Source organism: Pteropus medius, unplaced genomic scaffold (genome assembly GCF_902729225.1).
Source record: "Pteropus medius unplaced genomic scaffold, Ma_sr-lr_union100, whole genome shotgun sequence".
NCBI classification, from domain to species: Eukaryota; Metazoa; Chordata; class Mammalia; order Chiroptera; family Pteropodidae; genus Pteropus; species Pteropus medius.
Window position 1 is genome coordinate 723,755 of NW_024347793.1, and position 20,497 is coordinate 744,251.

Here is a 20,497-nt window from a genome sequence, read left to right on the forward strand (position 1 = left end):
CTGGACAGGAAGGAGGCGGACGTGGGTTTAATCCCAAATCAGGACATGGATTGGTCCCGTTTTCCCACTAATGCCCTTTCCTTTCTGTTCTGGGGTCCGACCCGGGATCCCACTTTGCTCTGAGTGTCCTGATTTTAATTTTAATTTTTAAATAATTTACATCATTCTTGTTACATGCTTCACTAGAAAATCAGCTCCACAAAGGTGGCGAATTTTGTCCGCTTTGTTCCTCAGCGGGTCTGCGGTGCCTGGAACAGTGCCTGGTACCAAGTAAGAACTCACTAGCTCTCTGTGGGATGCATAAATGCGTGGGAGGTGCCCGGGGGTGATGGGGACAGGCCAGGGCCCTGACATCCTCGCCTGGGTTCCCATGGATACCTGACGACTTTCAACAGGTGATAGTAACAGCCCATGTAGTTTGACTCCCCCAGTCCCAAGATACCCTGCAATTCAGCATGGCGGGGACAATTAGCCCCAGCTGAGAGAGAGCAGAAACTGAGGTTGACAGACAGGAAGTCACTCAGTCTGAGCTGGAAACTGTGTGATTCAGAAGCTGACTTGCTCCCTCATGGAGCTGTCTCGCCAGCTCGTTGGGCAGGACAAGGAGGGTTCAGAGGGCGGAGGGAACGGCTGAGCCCGCATGTGGCCCCGAGTCCTCTACAGACTAGAAAAGCACTGTCAGGTGTGAGTTTGGCGGGGGCAGCCAGAGGGCTGAGGGTGAGGGGGCGCGTGGGGCATCCAGGATGGGTCTGACAGAGCCCGTTAGAGCCACTGCAGGTTTTAGAGCAAGCGCTGATCTGAGCAAAGTGCTGAGACCTTGGGAGTCTCTCAGCCTTTCCCTGACCAATGCCTTCAGGTTGAAGCCTGGAATTTCATATCCAGACTCTGATGTCCTGAAGGTCCCTGTGCTCTGACCAGGACACACGCTGTTCCCTGTCAGCCCCTGGAGCTTCCTAACGTCAATACCTCTGCTCCTGCCCGGGGCACTTTTCATTCACCTTAGACTTTCATGTCCTTACACCTCCTTCCCATATCTTGGGAGCTCCTGAGGGGAAGGGACAACAACAACAAAAACAAACAATAATAATAATAATAAGTGGTCCTCATGCTGGGAGCTGTGGGTTAAGCACTCTCCCGCATCCCCTCAGCCAGTCTTTGCAACCACCCCTTAAGGTGGGTATCATCAGTCTGATTTAAAGATGAGGAAACAAGCTCAGAGTGGACCTATGATTTGTCCGGGGTCAGCAAGCCAAGAATGAAAAGAGCCTTCCTTCCTGCTTCTTCCCATAGTCGACTCTGACTCTTTCTTGAAGTCTTAGTTCAGTTGCCACCTCCCCCTGGATGCCTCGCCTGGGCTCCCACGCTGCCTGTGCGTCCCCATCGCAGCCCTGACTCCGCTGCCCGTGCGTACGTGCCAGGCCTCCGCTGAGCCCCCTGCGTCCTCAGAGTCTGACATCTCTGAATCTGGTGCGGTGACGGCACCCATCTTCCTGTTGAAGCAACCAGGCTCCAAAAAGTGAAGTTTGCTTGTGCCAGAAGGACGGGGGCTCACTGCCCTTGGGGCAGCCGATCAGGCCACCCACCCACCCACATGCACGTGTGCCACAGGCTCACACCCAGCGATTATCTCTGCAGACACCCGCCTCTCACATGCAGGCAGCAGCGATGTCTGTGTCTGACGCTTGTAAATACTTCCTCCAGCTCGCTCCTTCGCTCAGCGGGGAGGGAGGTGGTGGTGCAAGGGGGCGGGGGGGGGGGGGGGGGGCATCCCGAGGCAGAGGACTGAAGTTTGTTTTGGGGCCTGCCTACCCCACCTTCCTTCTGCCTACCTGTTGGCCAAGATGGGGGAGTTCACCCGCCTGGGCCTGTGACCCTGACCTCAGGTCGAGCCCGTGACCTGAGAGATGATGACAGCCCCCACCCTCAGTGCCTGCGGTGGCTCCGGTAAGGTCTGCCCCTCTCATCCTGTCCCCCTCTGGGTCCGCCCGCCCACTCTCTTCTTAAAGTGGCCTTGGGAGGGGCCTGGCCCGCTAGACAAGATGGGCTAAGGAGGTCTCATTACACAGGCACGAGGCAGAAGCCTAGAGGAGGGGGTCGCTTTCTCCCGGTCACACAGCCAGGCAGGGTGCAAGGCGCAGGTGATGCTGCATGGATCTGGGTGACTTGGACCTGGGACCCTGCACCGCACGCAGATCCCGCCCTTCCTGAGACCCGTCCGGGAAAAGAGAAAGCGCCTCCAGGCCGGCTGCGTGCCAAGCACGCCCCCTGCTGGGATCAGCTGGAATCGGCGCAGCCGCGACCCCCGGGGTCCCGTATCTACGGAGCCCTGATTCCTGCTGAGCCCCGCGCTCCGCACTGAGCCCGAATTCCAAGCCGAGCCCCTGACTCCAGCTAGAGGCCCTGGTCTGTTCTTCACTAGGCTCAGGAGCCCCTCAGCCCCCTGGCCATCTGCGGCAACCTGTAAGATGTCCGTGCAGCTCCGAGTGTCCCAAGTTCTAATCCCAACTCTGTCACGACCTGGTCGAGTGACCTGGAATAGGTCACTTATTTCGTCTGAGCCTCAGTTTCACGATCCGTGAAATGGAACACGTGTAGGCCCTGGCCGGATTGCCGTGAGGATCCAGCGAGTGAATTTATGTAAAATGCTAGCAGTGACCAGCACATAAAAGGTGCTCAGTAAGTATCAGCTATACTATTGTTGCTATCATTACCAGATGTGCTGCTGGGCACTTTAAAAAAACAAAACAAAACAAAACAAAACAGCTTGATTGAGACATAATTCATACTCCATGCAATTCACCCATTTAAAGTATACAATGCAATGTTTCAGTATTGTGGTAAATGTATAACACAAAGTTGACCACTTTAACCGTTTTTAAGTGCACAGTTCAGTGGCATGAAGCACATTTATGTTGTGCAAGTGTCATCCGTCCATCCCTAGAACTTTCTCCTCTTCCCAGACTGACCCTCTGTCCCCACTAAACACTCACTCCCCCAGCCCCTGGCTCCACATTGTACTTCCTGTCTCTGTGAATCTGACGCCTCTGGGGACCTCCTGTGAGTGGGATCACACAGTATTTGTGACTGGCTTCTTTCACCGAGAACAGTGTCCTCAGGGTTCACTCATGCTGTAGCAGGTGTCAGAATTTCCTTCCTTTTCAAGACTGAATAATATTCCATTGTCTGGACGGACCACACGGTGTTTATCCATCATCTGTTGATGGACACGTGGGTTGCTTCTGCCTTTTGGCCATTGTTGGTAACGCTGCTGTGAACACTGTGCCAATGCCTGTTTGAGGCCCTGCTTTCAACTCCGTTGGGTAGATAGCTAGGAGTGGAATTGCTGGCTCATGTGACAATTCCATGATTAATTTTTTGAGGAACCGCTGAACTTTTCCACAGTGGCTGCACCTTTTTACATTCCCACCAACAGTGTTCAAAGGTTCTAATTTCTTCACATCCTTGTGGGCACTTTCTATTCGTTGTCTTATTTGTGGATCTGTAGGGTTTATTATTCCCATGTCACAGAGATGGGAAACCAAGGCTCGAAGGGATGAACACATGCAGGCACAAAGCGACAAAGCCGGGGTCGAACCTAGCTCGGTCACACTCCACGCCTGCCCCTGGCCAGCCAGCACTCACTGAAACAATCTGCTCTGGTTCGATGAGGTGCCTCTGTGACCCCTTTAGCTACCCTGATCCAAAGAAGTGATCTTCATAATTTGAGGCTCAGGGGCATGAAGAGATGGATCTATAACAGTAAATTTCAACCAGGGGGTGATTCTGACCCCCAGGGAACACTTGGCGATGACTGGAAACAGTTTTGGTTGTCAATGACTTGAAGAGGGGCTACTCTGGCATTAAGTGGGTGGAGGCCAGAAATGCTGCTCAACACCCCACGGTACTCAGGACTGCCCCTACCTCCCCAGGCAGGAATGACAGGCCCCAAATGTCAACAGCGTTGAGGATGAGAAAGCCTGGACTAGAGAAAGAATAGAACCTAGCTGTGTGTGAAAGGAGGCGGGACAAGCAGTCCTAGGTTTGAATCCCAGCCCTGCCACTTGTGCCTGCAAGTCCTCAAGCAATTAAATCACTTGCCCTCTCTGGGCCTCAGTTTTCCCCTCCAAAATGGGATAGAAACATTTATTTTTGCTTCGTGATGTCTGTGCCGGGGTGTGTGTCCCCCACGTGCAGGACAGGGCTAGACACGCACCAAACATTTGTTGTCTAGCCTGCTCTGGCCTTCCTTGGCTCTAGCTATAACTAGGACCCCCAGTTGGGGCTGAGGGGCGGAAACGGAGCAGCAGGGGAGCTGGGAGCCGCTCCAGGGCCCAGTTCCCAGGACTCAACAGCTGCATCCTCTGGGAGGGGGGCCCAGCTGGCCCCGCAGCCCCACCCGCTGTCGGCCAGGAGGCTCATTCCCACGGAAATTGAGGCTGGATCTGCGAGTCCCGTGATGGGGGTCTCCGGGGCCTGTTCACCCAGCGACAGTGACTGCTTCAAACCTCACCCCCAGAACTTATCAGCAACCCAGAAAGAGTTGATCTTCAACTCTGGGTCAGAGTCAACCGTCTGGAGGTACCAGAATCTGTATTTGTTAAGGGGCTCCCAGGTGATTCTGATGTAAAGGGTTCCCCATACTTTAAGAAACTAGTTCCTGCCTAAATTCCTATGACCCAGGAGGGTAAACTGAGTCGGAGAAGGAGGAAGGGGCCTGTCCAGAACCGCACAGGTCGGTTTATTTTTCTTTTTGGCTCTCTGTCTTCCTCTCTTTCCCCCGGGTCTCTCTGTTTTTGACTCTGCCTCCTTCCTCCCCTTTCTTCGGCCGGGCCCTCCGCCCGCGGGCGCCCCCGGCATCCGGCCCCTTTCGCGATTCCGGAGGAATCCCCCGAGCCGCCAGGCCCCGCCCCGCCCCGACCCCTGCCGCGCCGTGACCTGCTCCCATTGGCTTCTTCGTACGCCGCCCGCCCTGCCATTGGCTGAGCCCACGTCCTCCGCCCCCACCCCATCCGGCCTTGCAGCGCGGGCGGGGCCGAGCGGGGGGCGGGGCCTGTAGAGGGGCGGGGCAACGAGTGGGCGGGACAGAGCTTCCCGCCCCGCCCTCCCCGCGCGGCATCAGGCGCGAGTCCTGACGCCCGCGCAACTGCCGGGTAGAGTCCGAGGGACGGAGCCCCGACGGTCGGACCCACGGCGGGCCCGGAGAGCAGGTGAGAGAGCGATGCGGGGCGCACCTCGGGGGCCAGCTGGCCGCCCTCCATCTCTCGCGTCCCCCGCAGCCTCGCAGAGAAGCCTCCTCCCGCCCCACCCCTGTCTGCCGAATTCCTGCCCGCGTTTCCCTCGCCCTCGGTTTCCCCCTTGCCCGCTGTCTCTCCGGCGCTCTCTGGCTGTATGGCTTAGGGGGAGGCGCAGTGGGTCTGAACTTCCCGCCCTGAGGTGGGGTGGTGCTCTGGGGCCGGCGGCCCCCACCACCGTGGGGACTCTGATGGACTCTGCCCCTTTCGCCCGCCGTGCAGTGCGCCAGGTGCTAGGGCCCGATTCCAGAGTCGGGAGGGCATTCCACGGGCTGGGCAGCCGGGCCAAAGGCATGGAGGTGGAAATGAGTGTGGCTTCCGGCCGGTCCAGGCTGTTGGGAGAGCCAAGGCCAGGCCCACCCAGACTGGCCACTCCGGAGCTCCCCAGTGGCCTGAAGCCGGGGCCTCAGTTTTACCAGCTGTAAACTGGGACTGTCACCTGCTGAGGTAATTGGCAGGTGAGCTGACCCAGATCTGCAGGCATCACCACCTCCTCTGTGCTGGGGGCCGTCTTGCAGGAGGGGCAGCCCCAGGTGCAGACAGGCATCCGGAGTTTGTCTGAGCCCAGCTGGGGGAGGTGAAGGCCCTGAGGGGCGGCAGCGGAGTGAGGGCGTTTGGGGAGTTCAGATCTTGGAATAAGGCAAACCAGGGTCCTGCTCTGCTACTCACCATCGTCCCTTGAACAGGTGATTCGATTCTCCCACCTTGGTTTCTGTCTGTATAACGAGGAGGGATGTGACTCCCTGGGGCTCAGGGCTGCTTCCAGGATTCAGTGCGGGGAGGCAGGTCCTGCGCGCCTCCTCCTGGCCCTCACTCCAGCTTTCCCCCTCACTTGCTCTCCTGCAGCCACACCAGCCTCCACATCACTGGCCAGGCATGGCCTCAGGGCCTTTTACAGGCTGTTCCCTCCGTCGCTATGCCATGCCCGTGGCGCGAACTTTAAAACACAACAAGTTGCCTAGATGGGCCGGGCCAAGGGACTGCCAGGCGAGGGCTGGGCAGCTGGGAGGGGCGAAGGAGGGACGCTGTACCTATGGAAACTGGAACAAAGAGCCGTAGCCCCAGCCACACAAATACCTGGGCTCTGCTTCTTGCACTTGGCAGGTCTGGTGGCCTGAGACACCGGTGGTGGGTGAGTGCCCAGACTCCTGAGGGGCAGGTGTGGGGCTCAAACCCTCGGGGGAAGAGCAGGTGGGGCAACGGGGTCCCCAAACAAAGGGATTAGCCAGGTAGGTTTGGATTCGAGGCCCTGTGGTGTTCCCTCTTGCTGTGTGGCCTTGGACTTGTCAGCTGTCCCCTGAGCCCTAGTTCCCTAATCTTGCTTGGTGATCTGATTAGGTGGGTGCGGGGGGCCTCAGTGCCCCATCTGTCAAATGGGGCTGAGAGTGTGCCTAAGACAAAACTCCAGCTGTTGTCATGGAAACAGCCTCACCTAGAGCCAGATGCTGAATAATGACTCACGCTTGTCTGGGTTCAGTCCGGTGTTACAGACAGGGAGGTGGGGGCCTAGAGCTGGCAGGACCCGGCCCAGCTGCACCGCACACACTCTCCTGGGGTCCCCTCCACCAGACGGCCTCCGCCGGAGTCTCACCCTCCTGAGCTTTCACAGAGGCACCTCCGGCTGAGTCCTTGAGGTCTTCTAAGGTGCTGTCCTCCAGTTTCCCCTTCCTCCAGCGGGGTGGTGGAGGTTGGGGAGTGTCTGCCTGGGGGAGCCCTCCGCCAGAGGGGCTCATGTAACGAGCCCGTGCCACTGTGTCGTCCGGGGGCATCTCTGTCTCTCTGGGCCGCAGTTTCCCTGGTTGAACGGTGGGGCCCTTGAGCAGGATCTCTGACTGTGCCTCTCCGGTGCTGAGGGGTCATTCATTCCTTCAGCAGTAGGTTCTGAGCACCTCCTGGGAGCCAGGCTTGGGGGTTGGGAGAGACAGACGTCCATCCAGGAAATCGTCACACTTAGCTGTAACTGCGTGAAGATGGTGAAGAGTCTGATGGATGGGGAAGCTGGTTTAGATGGGCGTTCCGAGAGGGCCTCCGGCGGAGGTGGCATTTGAGGTGAGGCCTGAATGACAAGAAACAGCCGTGTGGAAACCTGGGGGGTAGGGCAAAGGCCTTGAGGCACGAGGAGGCCCCTGTGGCCGGAGCAGAGTGAGCGAGGGGGAGAGAGGGACGAGGGGAGGGCAGGGAAGGGACAGGGGCAGGTCGTGCAGGGCCTTGTGGGCTACCGGGAGGACTTGGGCTTTCACCCTGAGGGAGGTGGGGGCCCTGGAGGGCTGTGGATCAGCAGGAGCAGGACCTGACTCGGGTGCTCACGCGCGCCCTCTGGTGGTTGCTGCAGGGAGGACGGACATGGGCACCAGCGGACCGGGCCCAGGCAGCGGAGAGATAAGTGGGTAGAGCACTCTTCACTCAGTAGAAATCTGACCACACGTGCGAGTGTCCTGGCTCCGGCCGCAGCCTGGCCGGTGGCCAGACCCTGCCCGTACGTCCTTAGGAAGGGCTCTGGGAAACCCAGTATGAGAACCGCAGGTGTCTCCCCCACCTCTGGCAAGCAGATTCCTTTCTCCCTTTTTACCATATTTAAAGTGGGCACTGACCAAGCGATCTGAGTGATGATTTAAAGGGCTCGATGCAGGGGGCGCCCTGAAGTCAGCAGAGGGTAGTGTAGAACAAGGACTGTGGGGTCCTCTGCCATGGTGGGCAGAGGCCTGCCCTCCCAGGCCACCCTGGGCCGCTGCAGCCAGGGCTGAGAGAGGAGAGACGGAGCGGCTGGCTTGGCCCTGCCGAGCAGGCCTATCAATTATTGACACCCTTTGTGTGAGGCATGAAGAATTCATGTGTTGGAGACTGGCTGCCCGTGGACCAGTGGCGTGCCTGAGCGGGCTCACTCCGCTCACGAGAGCCACTTGCTGTGTTTCCAGGGATTTTGCCACCTGATAATTTTGTCATTTTAAAAAGTGACAGGCTATGAACTTACAGTAAAGGATATTTAAAACAAAGCTATGGAATATTATTCAGCCATAAAAAGGACTAAAGCGTTCATGCTCGCCATAACGTGGATGCACCTTGAACACACGACGCTCAGTGAGAGACGCCAGACGCGAAAGGCCACACGCTGTGCGATTCCATTTATGTGACATGTCCAGAACAGGCACATCCACGGAGACAGAGGGTGGGTTGGTTAGTGGATGCCAGGGGCAGGGGGCAGAGGGGGATGGGGAGTCGTTCCCAGCTAATGATGGGAGCTGGAGTGTCTAAAAGGGGTTGAGGGAGAAAGTTGGAGTCCAAAAGATGGAACGCGGTCGGCAGACGGCCAAGGTCCAAAGCGTGGACCGGTCTGCAGTTCTGGGGAAGGATGTGAGGGAGGGCAGGAGTCGACAGCCGCTCGGCCTCTGGACACCCGTTTCACAGATGGGAAAGCTGCCTGCCCCTAGGGTGTGGGGCTTGTCTGGATCACTTGGCAGGGGCTGTGGACAGGCCTCATTGCTCCGCCGACACACCGGGCACGGGCCTGCCCCAGGGCCTTAGTGCAGGCTGTGCCCTCTGCCTGGCTCAGCCTCCGCCCAGACCTTGTCCTTTCAGTCTCAGCTCCGGGGGCTCCTCTCAGAGAGGCCTTCGTGACCACCCCAGCCCAGGTCACCTGCCTGTCCCTGGCCGTCACTCCCCTCTCTGTCCCCATGGTCTTTATCTCTCTCTGAAATTATCCTGTTTAGTTCTACGTTCACTGGTTTCTGACACCTCCTCCTCCTCCTAGCGTGGGTGACGACATCTCTTAGGAGGCTGTTTTGGAAATCCGGAGGGCTTTTTTTGCTTGTGATAATAGCAGGATGTTTTGGTGTTTGGGGGCAGGGGCCAGGGACACTAAGCATCCAGCCACGCTCAGGGCAGCCCTGGGCCCCTGTGACTTCCTGACATCTTGCCAAAAACGTAAGCCGACGAGCGGGGGTTTTGCCTGGTTTTAATATTCAGTGACTATTCCTGGGTACATCAAGGGGAGACAGAGCTCTTTCCTGATGGGAATTTATGGCTGTGTGTTCACTCCCCTCTCTGTCCCCATTGGGCGAACCGCTCATAGACTTGCTCCGCCCGGTGCAGTGAGCCTGAGTGTTTAGGGAAGGACATTCTTTGTACTCAGCCGCGTACCCAACACCTCCTGAGTTCCCGGCAACACGGAAGCCATTCACGAGTCTCCACTGGTGGACCCGTTCATTTTCGGTTTGGGCCAAATCCTGCTTTAAACATTTTAAAATTCATTTTAACATTATAAAAATGAGGTATAAGATATATATATACAGGAAGGGGCACAGAGGTATAAAGTATGTGCACTTAATGTATATAGTAAGTTTTCTGCTTCGTGAGATATAAATTCAGTTTTAAAGTGTTCAAATTCCAGAACATTCCGCCGCCCCAAAAAGAAGCCCCGGCCCCATCAGCAGTCACGGCCCCTGCCCCAGCCTGACAACCACTAGGCCACTTCCTGCCTCTGGATGTGTCACGTAAATGAGATCACAACCGTGTGGCCTTTTGTGTCTGGCTTCTCAATGAGCATCGTGGCGCCTGTCGGTGCGTGGCTCCTTGTCATGGCTGAGTGACAGTGCAGCCCGTGGGTGGCCACGTTTTGTTTTTCTACTTGCTGGCAGCCATTGGGGTTGCTTCAGCCTTTCGGCCACATGAATCGTGCTGCTGTGAGCACATGCTAGGTTTTGTGTGGACGTGCGTTTTCGTTTCTTTCGGGGAGACGCTTAGGGGTGCAACTGCGGGGTCACGCGGTAATGGTGTGTGTGTGGTTTCCCGCAGCGGCTGCACGGTTTCTCATCCCCACCAGCTGTGTTTGAGGCCCCCGTTCCCCACATTCTCACCACTACTTGTCACTGTCTGTCTTTCGTTAGGAGCCATCCTAGTGGGGGGTGGGGTGCTATGGCATTGCGATTCTGACTTCCGTGTCCCTGGCGGCCAGTAATGCCGACCATCTTTTCAGCTGTTTATTGGCCATTTGTGTATCTTCTTTGGAGAAATGTTAGGTGATATTCCCCTATTTACAAGACCAGCGCTCTAACCTCCGAGCTATGGAGCCGATATTCTTCTATTTAGATAAAATCGACACGCCATGAAATCCGCCTTTTGACGTGTAGGCTTCCCGCTTTCTCGTGTATTCAGGAACGCGAGCCGTCCAGCTCGATGACATTTACGTTCGTAGGGACCTAGATTGAACCGAACATGGAACGTTCCAGACCCCACCCTCTCGATTCCCTCAGATGGTGGCCTTTGTCACTATTAATTTGACTTTGAAACTGGCAGGGGGAGGTGGAAGGTAGCGCCTGTGGATCCCATTTCAGCGTAGTACTGGAGCACCCGAGTTGTGTTGTAATAAGGAGGTGACATGGGGTCTAGAGGGTAGGGACCCCCGGGAAGGCAGAGACGGGATCTCTTTTGGTCACTGCTCTATTCCCAGTGCCTGGTCCACAGTCGGCGCTCCATAAATGCTCACTGAGCAACTGAAGGAATGTTCTGGCAGAGCCCCTAAAGCTTTAGTGGGCTTTTGTGGCTTGTCACGGTAGTGGGGCGTTCTTGCGTTTGGTGCACATGCGCCGGGGCCACCGGCCCCTTGGCGCGAGCCCCTGCGCAGCTCCTGGGCGGCCCCGCCCCAGAAAGGCTGGCGTGGCTCGGCCTGGCCGCCTCCTGGCTTGCCGGCCGTCGACCTGGGTGAGCACAGCAGGAAGGAAAGCCACGGTTTATTTTGGTCCATGGCCTGCTCCCCTGGGAGAGCAGGCATCTCTGCTGCTTGAATGGGGGCGTTTCTGGCAGAACAATGGGTCACGGAGGAGGGGGCCTTGCAGCTGGGCTGGCCCAGGTGTGGCAGGGCTGCGGGCTGGCCAGAGGTGCTAGGGGCGTGGAGGCTGGGAAGGCTGCAGCAGCCTCTGCCTGCACCCCTCTTCCTCTGGGCTGTGGGAGCCGGGTGCTGCCCAGGCCCTTCCTAAAGCCGGCAAACTGGCCCAGCTCCCCTACGGAACCCACGCAGCCACCCTCAGGACCTGTGGATGAGAAGGTCAAGGCCTTTCCCCGCTGAACCTCAGTCTGTCCATCTGTAGACCGGGGAGACTGGGCCCATGGCCTCGGGAGCGCCCACATTTCCATGGTCTGCAGACACCCCACCCCTCATGCACTCAGCAGACCCTTCTGGGCCACCCGCCAAGTGCCAGGCCCAGGGCTGGCCACTGGGGACGTGGTGCGAAGGAGGGAGATGCAGCCCCCGTGTGTACCATCGGCCAGGGACGTGGACCTGGACACCAACGTGCCTGGGACCATGATGGGCGCCCAGGGCACCCGACACAATCCGGGGCTGCCACGAGGTGAAGAGGTGCTGAGACTTGCAGGGTGAGCAGGACTTTACAGGATGAGTAATGGGAGGAGGGGTCCAGGTAGAGGAACGGAATAGAATGTTCTAGAGAAACTGGTAGGGGGCACCTGGGAGGCATAGGTACATGTGCCAGGTGACCAGCCTGGAGCTGCTGCCGCTCCGTGGTCTGCACAGGCCGGTTGCTGGATGGCTTAGAGCTTGAATGGAGGGATGCCAGGTGGTGTCCAGCCTCTTCCTTGGGGGACAGTCACAGCCTGAGGGGCACTGGGGTTAGCCACGAGCTGCTGCCCCAGGACAGAGGCAGTTCTGACCTTCCCCATTTTACAAATGAGGAAACTGAGGCACGGGGTGGTTATGTTGCTTGACTGAGCAGCCAGAGCCGGGAGCAGACCCTGAGTCTCGGAGCTAGTGTGTCACAGGGGGACAGGTCCTGGCCCTCCGAGACTGGGGGCGCCTCGCAGGTGTCAGTTGGGAAGAACGCAGTGGGTTAGACGTGGGCAGGCATTGGGGGCAGGTGGTCACTGTTGCTCTGTGACCTTGGGGAAGTGGCTCGGCCTCTCCGGGCCTTTGTATTTGCTTTTGCAACATGGGCGACCCACGCAGTGCCCGGTGGAAATGACGAAGTGAGCACATGCCGCCTGCAGCGCCCTGCTCTGGCCTGAGTTCCGGTGGCTGGTGTGGGGGCAGGGAAGGCGGGTCCAGTAATCCCCGTGCAGCCTTGACCTCTGCGGGCAGGAGGGTGGGCACCGAGGGTGGGAACTTCGCCTGAGGTCTGAGCTCGCACAAAGACGGGCTTTGTGGGGGCTCCGGGGAGTGAGTGGGCGCCCACGTGTCATTCCTGGGCTGGTCGGCTTGTGGCCAGTGTGGGTGGATTCTGACCAGAGCCTGGGGCAGTGGGTGAGGGCTGGGGGCGGGTCTCAGCCCCCGTCATTCATTCTGGAGAAGTTGCTGGAGTCTCCAAAGACGTGGCAGGTTCGGAGCCAGGCCCATTGCCTCTGCCGTGGCCCGAGGTTTGGCCAACCAGTGGGAGGCAAGGTCGGGGAGCAGAGCCAGGATGGGGCGGCCTCGGGTGGCCCGGAGGGGTGCCTGTCAGTTTGGCTGTTCAGGGATGGCTTCCCGGAGGAGGTGGTGTCCAGGATGAGCTGAGGGGTGAATCTGAGGGGAAGAGGCAGGGGCTTGGGGAGACGGTGGAAGGCACTGACGCCGTCCGTGTTTGCCCCCGCAGGGCGGATGGACACCTTCAGCACCAAGAGCCTGGCCCTGCAGGCCCAGAAGAAGCTCCTGAGCAAGGTGGCCTCCAAGGCGACGGCGGCCGCGTTCATCGATGACACGGGCAGCGAGGTGCTGGACGAGCTGTACCGCGCCATCAAGGAGTTCACTCGCAGCCGCAAGGAGGCTCAGAAGGTGGTCAAGAACCTGGTCAAGGTGGCGGTGAAGCTGGGCGTGCTCCTGCGCGGCGGCCAGCTGGGCGCGGAGGAGCTGGCGCTGCTGCAGCGCTTCCGCCAGGGGGCGCGCCGCCTGGCCATGACGGCGGTCAGCTTCCACCAGGTGGACTTCACCTTCGACCGGCGCGTGCTGGCCGCCGCCCTGCTCGAGTGCCGTGACCTGCTGCACCAGGCTGTGGGCCCGCACCTGACCGCCAAGTCCCACGGCCGCATCAACCACGTCTTCGGCCACTTCGCCGACTGCGACTTCCTGGCCGCGCTCTACGGCCCCGCCGAGCCCTACCGCTCCCACCTGCGCCGGATCTGCGAGGGGCTCACCAGGATGCTGGACGACGACAGCATATGACGCCCGCCGCGGCCTTCCTGCTGGGGGTCGGGGATCTGTAGGCTCTTTTCTTCTTTCCCTGTGACCACTGTGTTTCCCAGTCTGATTCTGGCCAAACTCCGGGACAGAAGCCCCCGCCACCCGCCTTCAGAGGGTGCTGAGCCCTTTAAAGCAGCAGTGCTAAAGCCCCGTGGCGCCTCTCCCGCCCCGTCTCCCTGGGGAGAGGAGTTCAGGGCGGGCACGCACAGACTGCAGGCCGGCAGCTCCCCACGCACCCTGAGACCGCTCCCTGCTCTGGTCCACCTGTCCCGAGCCGCGATGGCCCTTGGTCTGCACCCCCCGAGTCACTTGATGTCACCTGAACGCCGGCACCGCCCACTCAGTGATGTAACCTGGGCCTATATGTGCCTCAGACACGGGTCATGCCGAGCTGGGAGGGAGTGGCAGGGTGACACTCTTTAACCCCAGGATGTCTGAGTGTGACTCAGACGAGTAGAGACCCTGGTGGGGCACGGTGGGCCGCTAACGCCCGTGACAGCGGTTCCATAACGGGAACCTGGACACAGAGACAAGGTCTACAGGCCAAGGGACACCAGCCACCCCCAGACGCCGGGAGGGAGGCCTGGAACAGCCCGCAGGAGGAACCAGCCTGGCCTCCGTCACCGAGAGCAGAGTCTGTTGCTTCAGCTGCCCGCTGGCTCCGTTCCAGCCGCCCGGGGAACCGAGCTCAGCGAGCCACAGGAGGGCTGCGGTGGGTGCTGGCGTGTGGGTGGGGACGCCTCCATCTGCCCTGACTCCCACGCGGGAGGGGACAGAGCGTGCCCCCCAGGCGGGGCGAAAGGGGAGCGCCATCTGAGTTGCATGCACGTTTTTAAAGGACCGTTTCACGTTTGGAAAACACGCACAAACAAACCTTTTTATCAGACAGACAGACCTCAGAAAGCAAAGCTCAACCCAGCAGATAGAGCGATGGTCGGCCTGGCCGTGGATGGATGGACACATGGGTGTGGGAGTGGTTTTGCGATGATTTTTGTCAGAAGGGGGCCTGGGTTGCAAGACACGAGTGCAGGTCTGGCCGAGACGGGTCGGGAAGGTTATTCTGAGCGCCCTTGGGGGAGGGAGAATGATGCCTCGTGACTTCGGAGAACTGGGTCCATCTGTCTGGGGCAAAGGTTGCAAACAGGAGGCGTGCAGGCCTCGTTAGGCAAGGAGATGGGTCTGCTTGGCCCCGTCCGGTGTCCGAGACATCTGAAACGAGCTGCCAACGTTTGAAACGGGGGAAATGGCACGTACCAATCTAAATGGAATTTCTCTTGAAAGCTCCCTGAGCCTGCAGTGCCCGCTGGTCAGGCTGCATGGAGGTCCCCTCTGTTTCACCACTGTCCCCACCACTCCCTGTCGCCTCTCCCTGGCCCATTGCACTAACCCCAGCTTCCGGTCAGCCCTTCTGCATTTCTGCAGCGGTTTGGTTTCGACAGCCCTGAAGAAGCTAAAGCCTTTCGCCCGAGAGCCAGCTGTTCCTGCCTCCTCCTCCACCGTTGTACGGCCAACCTCCCCTCTTATCTTCGGTCGAGAGACGGGTCTTCAAATTCAAGAGCGAACGTGCATCTCTAGTGCCCCGAGAAGCCCCAGAGGAAGTCCTTTGCCCTCGGCTCTGCTGACCGAATTTACCAATGCACACGACGCTTTGTATGCGTTTCCTGCTGGGCTGTCCAGCCTCTCTTGACTTGATACATTTGAGATTTAATTTTGGAAAACCAAAGAGCACTGCACGGCGATTTAAATAAAGGTGCAGGTCTTCCGTTGTCATGATGTGGTACTGGTGACGGAACCGCTTGGTGTCATCTGAGTGTTCTCCCCACCCAGGGTTTCTGCCTTCACAGTATCTGTCAGTTACAGCTGACATTCCATATTGTATTAGTTTCAGGGGCACAGCACAGCGGTCAGACATTTATGTAACTTACACAGCGATCACCCTGATGAGTCCAGGACCCACCTGACACCACAGTTATTAGGATATCATTGACTGTATTCCCTGTGTCGTGTTTCACATCCCCGTGACTATTTTTTAACTGCCAATTTGTACTTAATCCCTCCCCTTTACACCAGACCCCCACCCCCGCTCCCATGCAGCAACCATCAGTTTGTCCTCTGTACCTATGAGTTTGTTCGTTTGTTTTTTCAGATTCCACATATGAGGCCATATGGTATTTGTCTTTCTCTGACTCGTTTCACTTAGCATAATACCCCCTAGGTCCATCCATGTTGTTGTCGCAGATGGCAAGATTTCACTCTTCTTTATGGCCGAGTAATGTTCCATTACACACACACACACACACCAGCACCACCACCACTTTATCTAGTTGTCTATCGATGGACACTTAGGCTGCTTCCATATCCTGGTTACTGTTAATAATGCCACAACAAACACAGGGATGCATACATCTTTTTGAATCAGTGTTTTGGATTTCTTTGGATAAATACCCAGGAATGCAACCGCTGGGTCATATGACCGACTTTGACTTTTGGACAGGATCTGCACGCTGTGTTCCATAGTGGCTGCGCCAGTTCGCAGTCCCAGCAACAGTGCACGAGGCCTCCCTGGCCACGTCCTCGCCAGCACTTGTTTAGTGACTTCCTGGCAGCCGTTCTGACAGCTGTGAGGATAAACATCTCATTGTGGGTTTCATCTGCGTTTCTGTCTGTTGGCCATCTGTATGTCTTCTTTGGAGAAATGTCTATTCAGATCCTCTGCCCATTTTTTTAGTCGGATTGGGTTTTTTGGGGGGTTAAGTTGTATCAGTTCTAGTTTCATAAGTATGCATTGTGACTGGAGAAGATGCTTAACAGCTGACTATGACCTCGGTCTTAAACTTACTGAGCCTTGTTTTGTGGCCAAACGAGTAGTCTGTCCTGGGAAGTGTTCCAGGTGCACCTGAGAAGAATGTAGATTCTGCTTTTGGGTGAAATGTCCTAAAAATATCAATTCAGTCCTTCTAGACTAATGTGGTATTTAGGCCGCGCGTCCTTATTTTGCCTGGAAGGCCCGTCCACGGGTGTTGGTGGGGTGCTGAGTCCCTGCCACGGACAACCTGCCTTGCCACCATCGGTATCTGCTTCCTGTGCTGGGCATGGGTGTCCGCTTGTTGGCGTGATCCCCGTGTCATTATGAAATGTCCTTCGTCTCTTATTACAGCCCTTGTTTTAAAGTCTGTTTTGTCTGATGTAAGTATCGCTCTCCTAGCTGTTTTCCGGTTTCCATTTGCGTGAAACGTCTTTCTCTATCCCTTTACTTCCTCTGTGTGAGTCTCGATCGAAAGTGAGTCTCTCGTAGGCAGCATATGCAGGGGTCCTGTTTTCCTATCCATTCAGCCACCCCGTGTCTTTTGATCGGAGCATTTAATCCATTTCCATTTAAGGTAATTACTGACGGCTAAGCAGTCATTGCCATTTTGTTTCTGATTGGTTTTGCGGTTCTTTTCGGTTCCTTTCTCGTTCTGTAGCTCTCTCGTACGTTGCTGGCTTTCTGCAGTGTTGTATTTGGGCTCCTTCCTGTTTCCGGGGTCTCTCCTGTGGACTTCTGGTTGGTGGTCGCCAGTGCTTCACGTACACCGAGCTGTGTTTGCGGTAATCCGTTTTAAGTCATGGTCACTTGAGTTCGAACACGTTCTAGAATCACTACCATTTTTACTCCCTCGATGTTTCCGTTTTTGTCATTACGTTTTACTTTTTGTGTGTGTCCCTGAATTTACTGTCGTAACTACACCCACCCATCCTTCTTCTGTCTTTCCAGCCTTTGTACTGGCTTCACGGTTGTTTGATCTGCTCCTTTCGCTAAGTGTTTGCCTCTGTCGGTGAGATTTTTTTTCCCTTTCCTATGTCGTCTAACTCATATTTTTTTCTTTTCTGTTCAAGACGCTTTAACGTTTCTTGTAATAGTGGTTTGGTGTTGAACTCCTTTAGCTTTTCCTTGGCTGGGAAGCTCTATATCTTCGATTCTGAACGATGGCTTAGCTGGGTCATCTTGGTTGTAGGTCCTTGCTTTTCATCGCTTTGAATATTTCCTGCCAATCCCTCTGGCCTGCAAAGTTTCCGTTGAGAAATCAGCTGATAAGTCTTATGGGAGCTCCCTTGCAGGTAACAAGCTCCTTTTCTCTTTCTACTTTTAAAATTCTTTGTCTTTAACTTTTGCCATTTTAATTATGACGGGTCTCCGTGTGGGCCTCTTTGGTTCATCTTGTTTGGGACTCTCTGCTTATAGGTCTGTTTCCTTCACCAGGTTAGGGAAGGTTTCAGTCATTATTTCTTCAAGTAGGTTTTCAATCCCTTGTTCTCTCTTCTCCTTCTGGTACCCCTGTGCAGATGTTGGTACGCTCGATGTTGTCCCTTAAACTGTCCTCGTTTTCCAAAATTCTTTTTTCTTATTCTGTTCCAAGTGGGTGTTTTCCACTGCCTTGTTTCCCAGATTGCTGAGATGATCCTCTGCTTCATCTAATCTGTTGTCAATGTCCTCTAGAGCAGGGGTCCCCAACCCCTGGACCGTGGGCCGGTACCAGTCCATGGCCTGTTAGGAACCAGGCCACACAGCAGGAGGTGAGCAGTGGGCGAGTGAGCGAAGCTTCATCTGTATTTACAGCCGCTCCCCAGCGCTGGCATCACCGCCTCAGCTCCGCTTCAGATCATCAGGCGTTAGATTCTCATAGGAGCACCGGTCCCTGGTGCCACAAAAGTTGGGGACCGCTGCTCTAGTTCATTCATTATAATCTCTTTTTTAATGTTTTGCAACTCTGTTGAAGTTCTGAGTTCATCTACTCTTCCCCTAAGTTCACTCAGCATCCTTATAACCTGTGTTTTGAATTGTGTCTGGTGGATTGCTTGTCTCCCTTTCATTTAGTCCTTTTTCTGGAGTTTTCTACTGTTCTTTCATTTGGTACATGTTTCTTTGTCTCCTCGTTATGGCTGCCTCTCTGTGTTCGTTTCTGTGTATTAGTAAGATCTGCTGTCTCCCGTTCTTGACAGAGTAGTCTTACGTAGTAGGTGTCCTGTTGGGCAGAGTGCCACTGTCTCCTCGGTCACCTGAGCCGGGTGCTCCGGGGGTGTCCCCTGCGTGGATTGTGTGTGCTCAGCCGTTGTAGTTGAACCTTGACTGCCGCTGGCATGTTGGCGAGTGGGGTGACCCTCATGCAGACTGGCTGTGAGGGCTGGCGAGTGAGCTGTTGTCGGGGCTGACACCCCTGGAGCGGGAGTCACATTAGCGGAGCTCTGGTATGGTCTCCAGCCAGCCACCATCGTGCTGGTGGGGGGGGCTCATACAGGCCAAGGGCAGTTGCCCCTTGTGCCAGGATTGGGACTGCATGGTGGGAGCTGGACAGGGAACTGTGCTTGGCTGCCAGGCATGCTGGGCCTACAGGCACTCAGGAGAGGCTGTGGTGTGAACTGAGGCCGGCTGCCACTGTTGCCAAGCTTGGGACCCTTTGGCGGGCACCACGATGCGAGCCGAGGCCAGCCCACGGGCACTTGTGCCAAGTCTGTCTGTGGCTACTCAGTTGAGCTATGTTCCAGGCCAAGACTGGCCACTGCTTGGGGCCACCTGAAGGGAGTTAAAATTCAAGTTGAGACCAGTCACCACCTGTGCTGGGCTGAGGCCGCTTGGCGAGAACACCGAGGCCAGCCACTGCTCGTCTGGGGTTTATGGACGTTTGAGAGTCTGGTGGAACTTGCGTGGGGTTTGTGGATCTTTGAGGAGTCTGCAGCGCAAGCCCAGGGCAGCCACCACTCGTGTGAGGTTGGAGGGTCTAGGGGAAAAGTCCGCAGCATGAGCCAAGGCTGGAAGGGGTCTGGCCGGGCAAGCAAGTCGGGTGGGGCGGGGTCTCGGAATCACCGGGGGCGGGGGGGGGTGTAAAACCGTTAGCCAGGTTCATGGAGACTCAGATAAGGTGCCTGCCTGGGCCTGCCGGCTGGGTAGGAGGAGGGCTCAACAAAGGAGCGATGGTGTCTGACTCGCCCGGCCCCCGCCCCGCCAGCCCCCTGGTGCTTTGTGAACGGCTGACCCGCCCCACGCTGGAGCTGGGGGAGCCTGTGACAGCGAGTCTGTCGTGGGCCCTTACAACAGCGCCTCGGTATCTAGCAGCCCTTGGTCTCTCCCGGACGTAGTCCCCCACTGGTTTGCAGTCAGATGTCACGGGGTCTCTTCCCGGCACTGGTGGCCTGGGCTGGGCAGCCCAGTGTGGGGCCAGGACCCTGCGCTCCCCAGGGGGGACCTCCCACAGCTGACACATCCCTCCGGAGTCTTAACCGCCATGCGTGGGTGTGGGACCTGCCCGTTCCACACCCTCTACCAGGCTCGACGTGGCTTCTTTATATCCTTAGATACAGGACTTCCGTTCAGTGGGCCGTCAGGTGGTTCTCGACGGTGGGTCGAAGTATTGACAGATTTTGCCTTTTAAGTTGAGGCTGCAGGCGAATGTCACACGTCTGTGGCCATTGCCGACAGGTCCAATTTCCGCTGTACCAGGCGCTGGGACGGTAGTCTAGTGAAGCGGCAGGGCGTGGCTTCTGCGTGCCCCAACGAGGCTTTCCTGACGGAAGGGCCTGGGGCCAGGGTGGCTTTCTCCAAAGTTGCAGAAAGCTGCGTGGAGACGCACACGTCACGCGGGGGCAGAGAGGGCCTCCCGTCCCGCTGCACCGCACCCCTCGCTCCGGCGACACCAGGGATTCAGAGGGGGTGAGTGACTCTGGGCTGACCCCTCGGGGCTCAGTGTCCCAATGCCCGGTTTGGAGGGGGCCCTGTTGTGACCTGCGGGTGGCCGTGCTCATCATATCATGGAGCTGGGCCATTCGCGGTCGAGTGACCCTCCCTGTGGACACATGGAGCCTTGCGACCTGCTCTCCTGAGGTGGCAGAACACGCCGATTCTCCCAGCGGCTCTGGGCCCAGATGCCTAATTGTTTGTTCGTCACGCTCACGTGCCTCGGTCTGCACTGGTCTTACCGCAGGGCTCACTGCGGGTGTGGACGGATCGGCACTCGTGCTGCCTCCTGCAGGTGTGCAACCGTGGGTGGGAGCCGATGTCCTCCGCCCTCTG

The 20,497-nt window shown here is 57.2% G+C and overlaps 1 protein-coding gene across 2 annotated transcripts; it reads left to right on the forward strand.

Moving 5' to 3' along the window:
• The first annotated feature begins 5,064 nt into the window (after window positions 1-5,064).
• On the forward strand, window positions 5,065-15,222 carry TNFAIP8L1 (TNF alpha induced protein 8 like 1). 2 transcript variants are annotated; one of them, XM_039878410.1, is made up of 2 exons: window positions 5,065-5,207; window positions 12,869-15,222. In XM_039878410.1, the coding sequence occupies exon 2, from the start codon at window positions 12,874-12,876 to the stop codon at window positions 13,432-13,434; it is 561 nt and encodes a 186-aa protein (XP_039734344.1). In that variant the 5' UTR covers window positions 5,065-5,207; window positions 12,869-12,873; the 3' UTR covers window positions 13,435-15,222. The 2 variants fall into 2 exon arrangements, with proteins under 2 accessions (XP_039734344.1, XP_039734345.1); XM_039878411.1 differs by lacking the exon at window positions 5,065-5,207 and adding an exon at window positions 5,570-6,423.
• Window positions 15,223-20,497: the final 5,275 nt, after the last annotated feature.

Bases quoted from the DNA above. Each gene is read 5' to 3' on its own strand.
- TNFAIP8L1 (XM_039878410.1), top strand. From the start codon at position 12,874: ATGGACACCTTCAGCACCAAGAGCCTGGCCCTGCAGGCCCAGAAGAAG.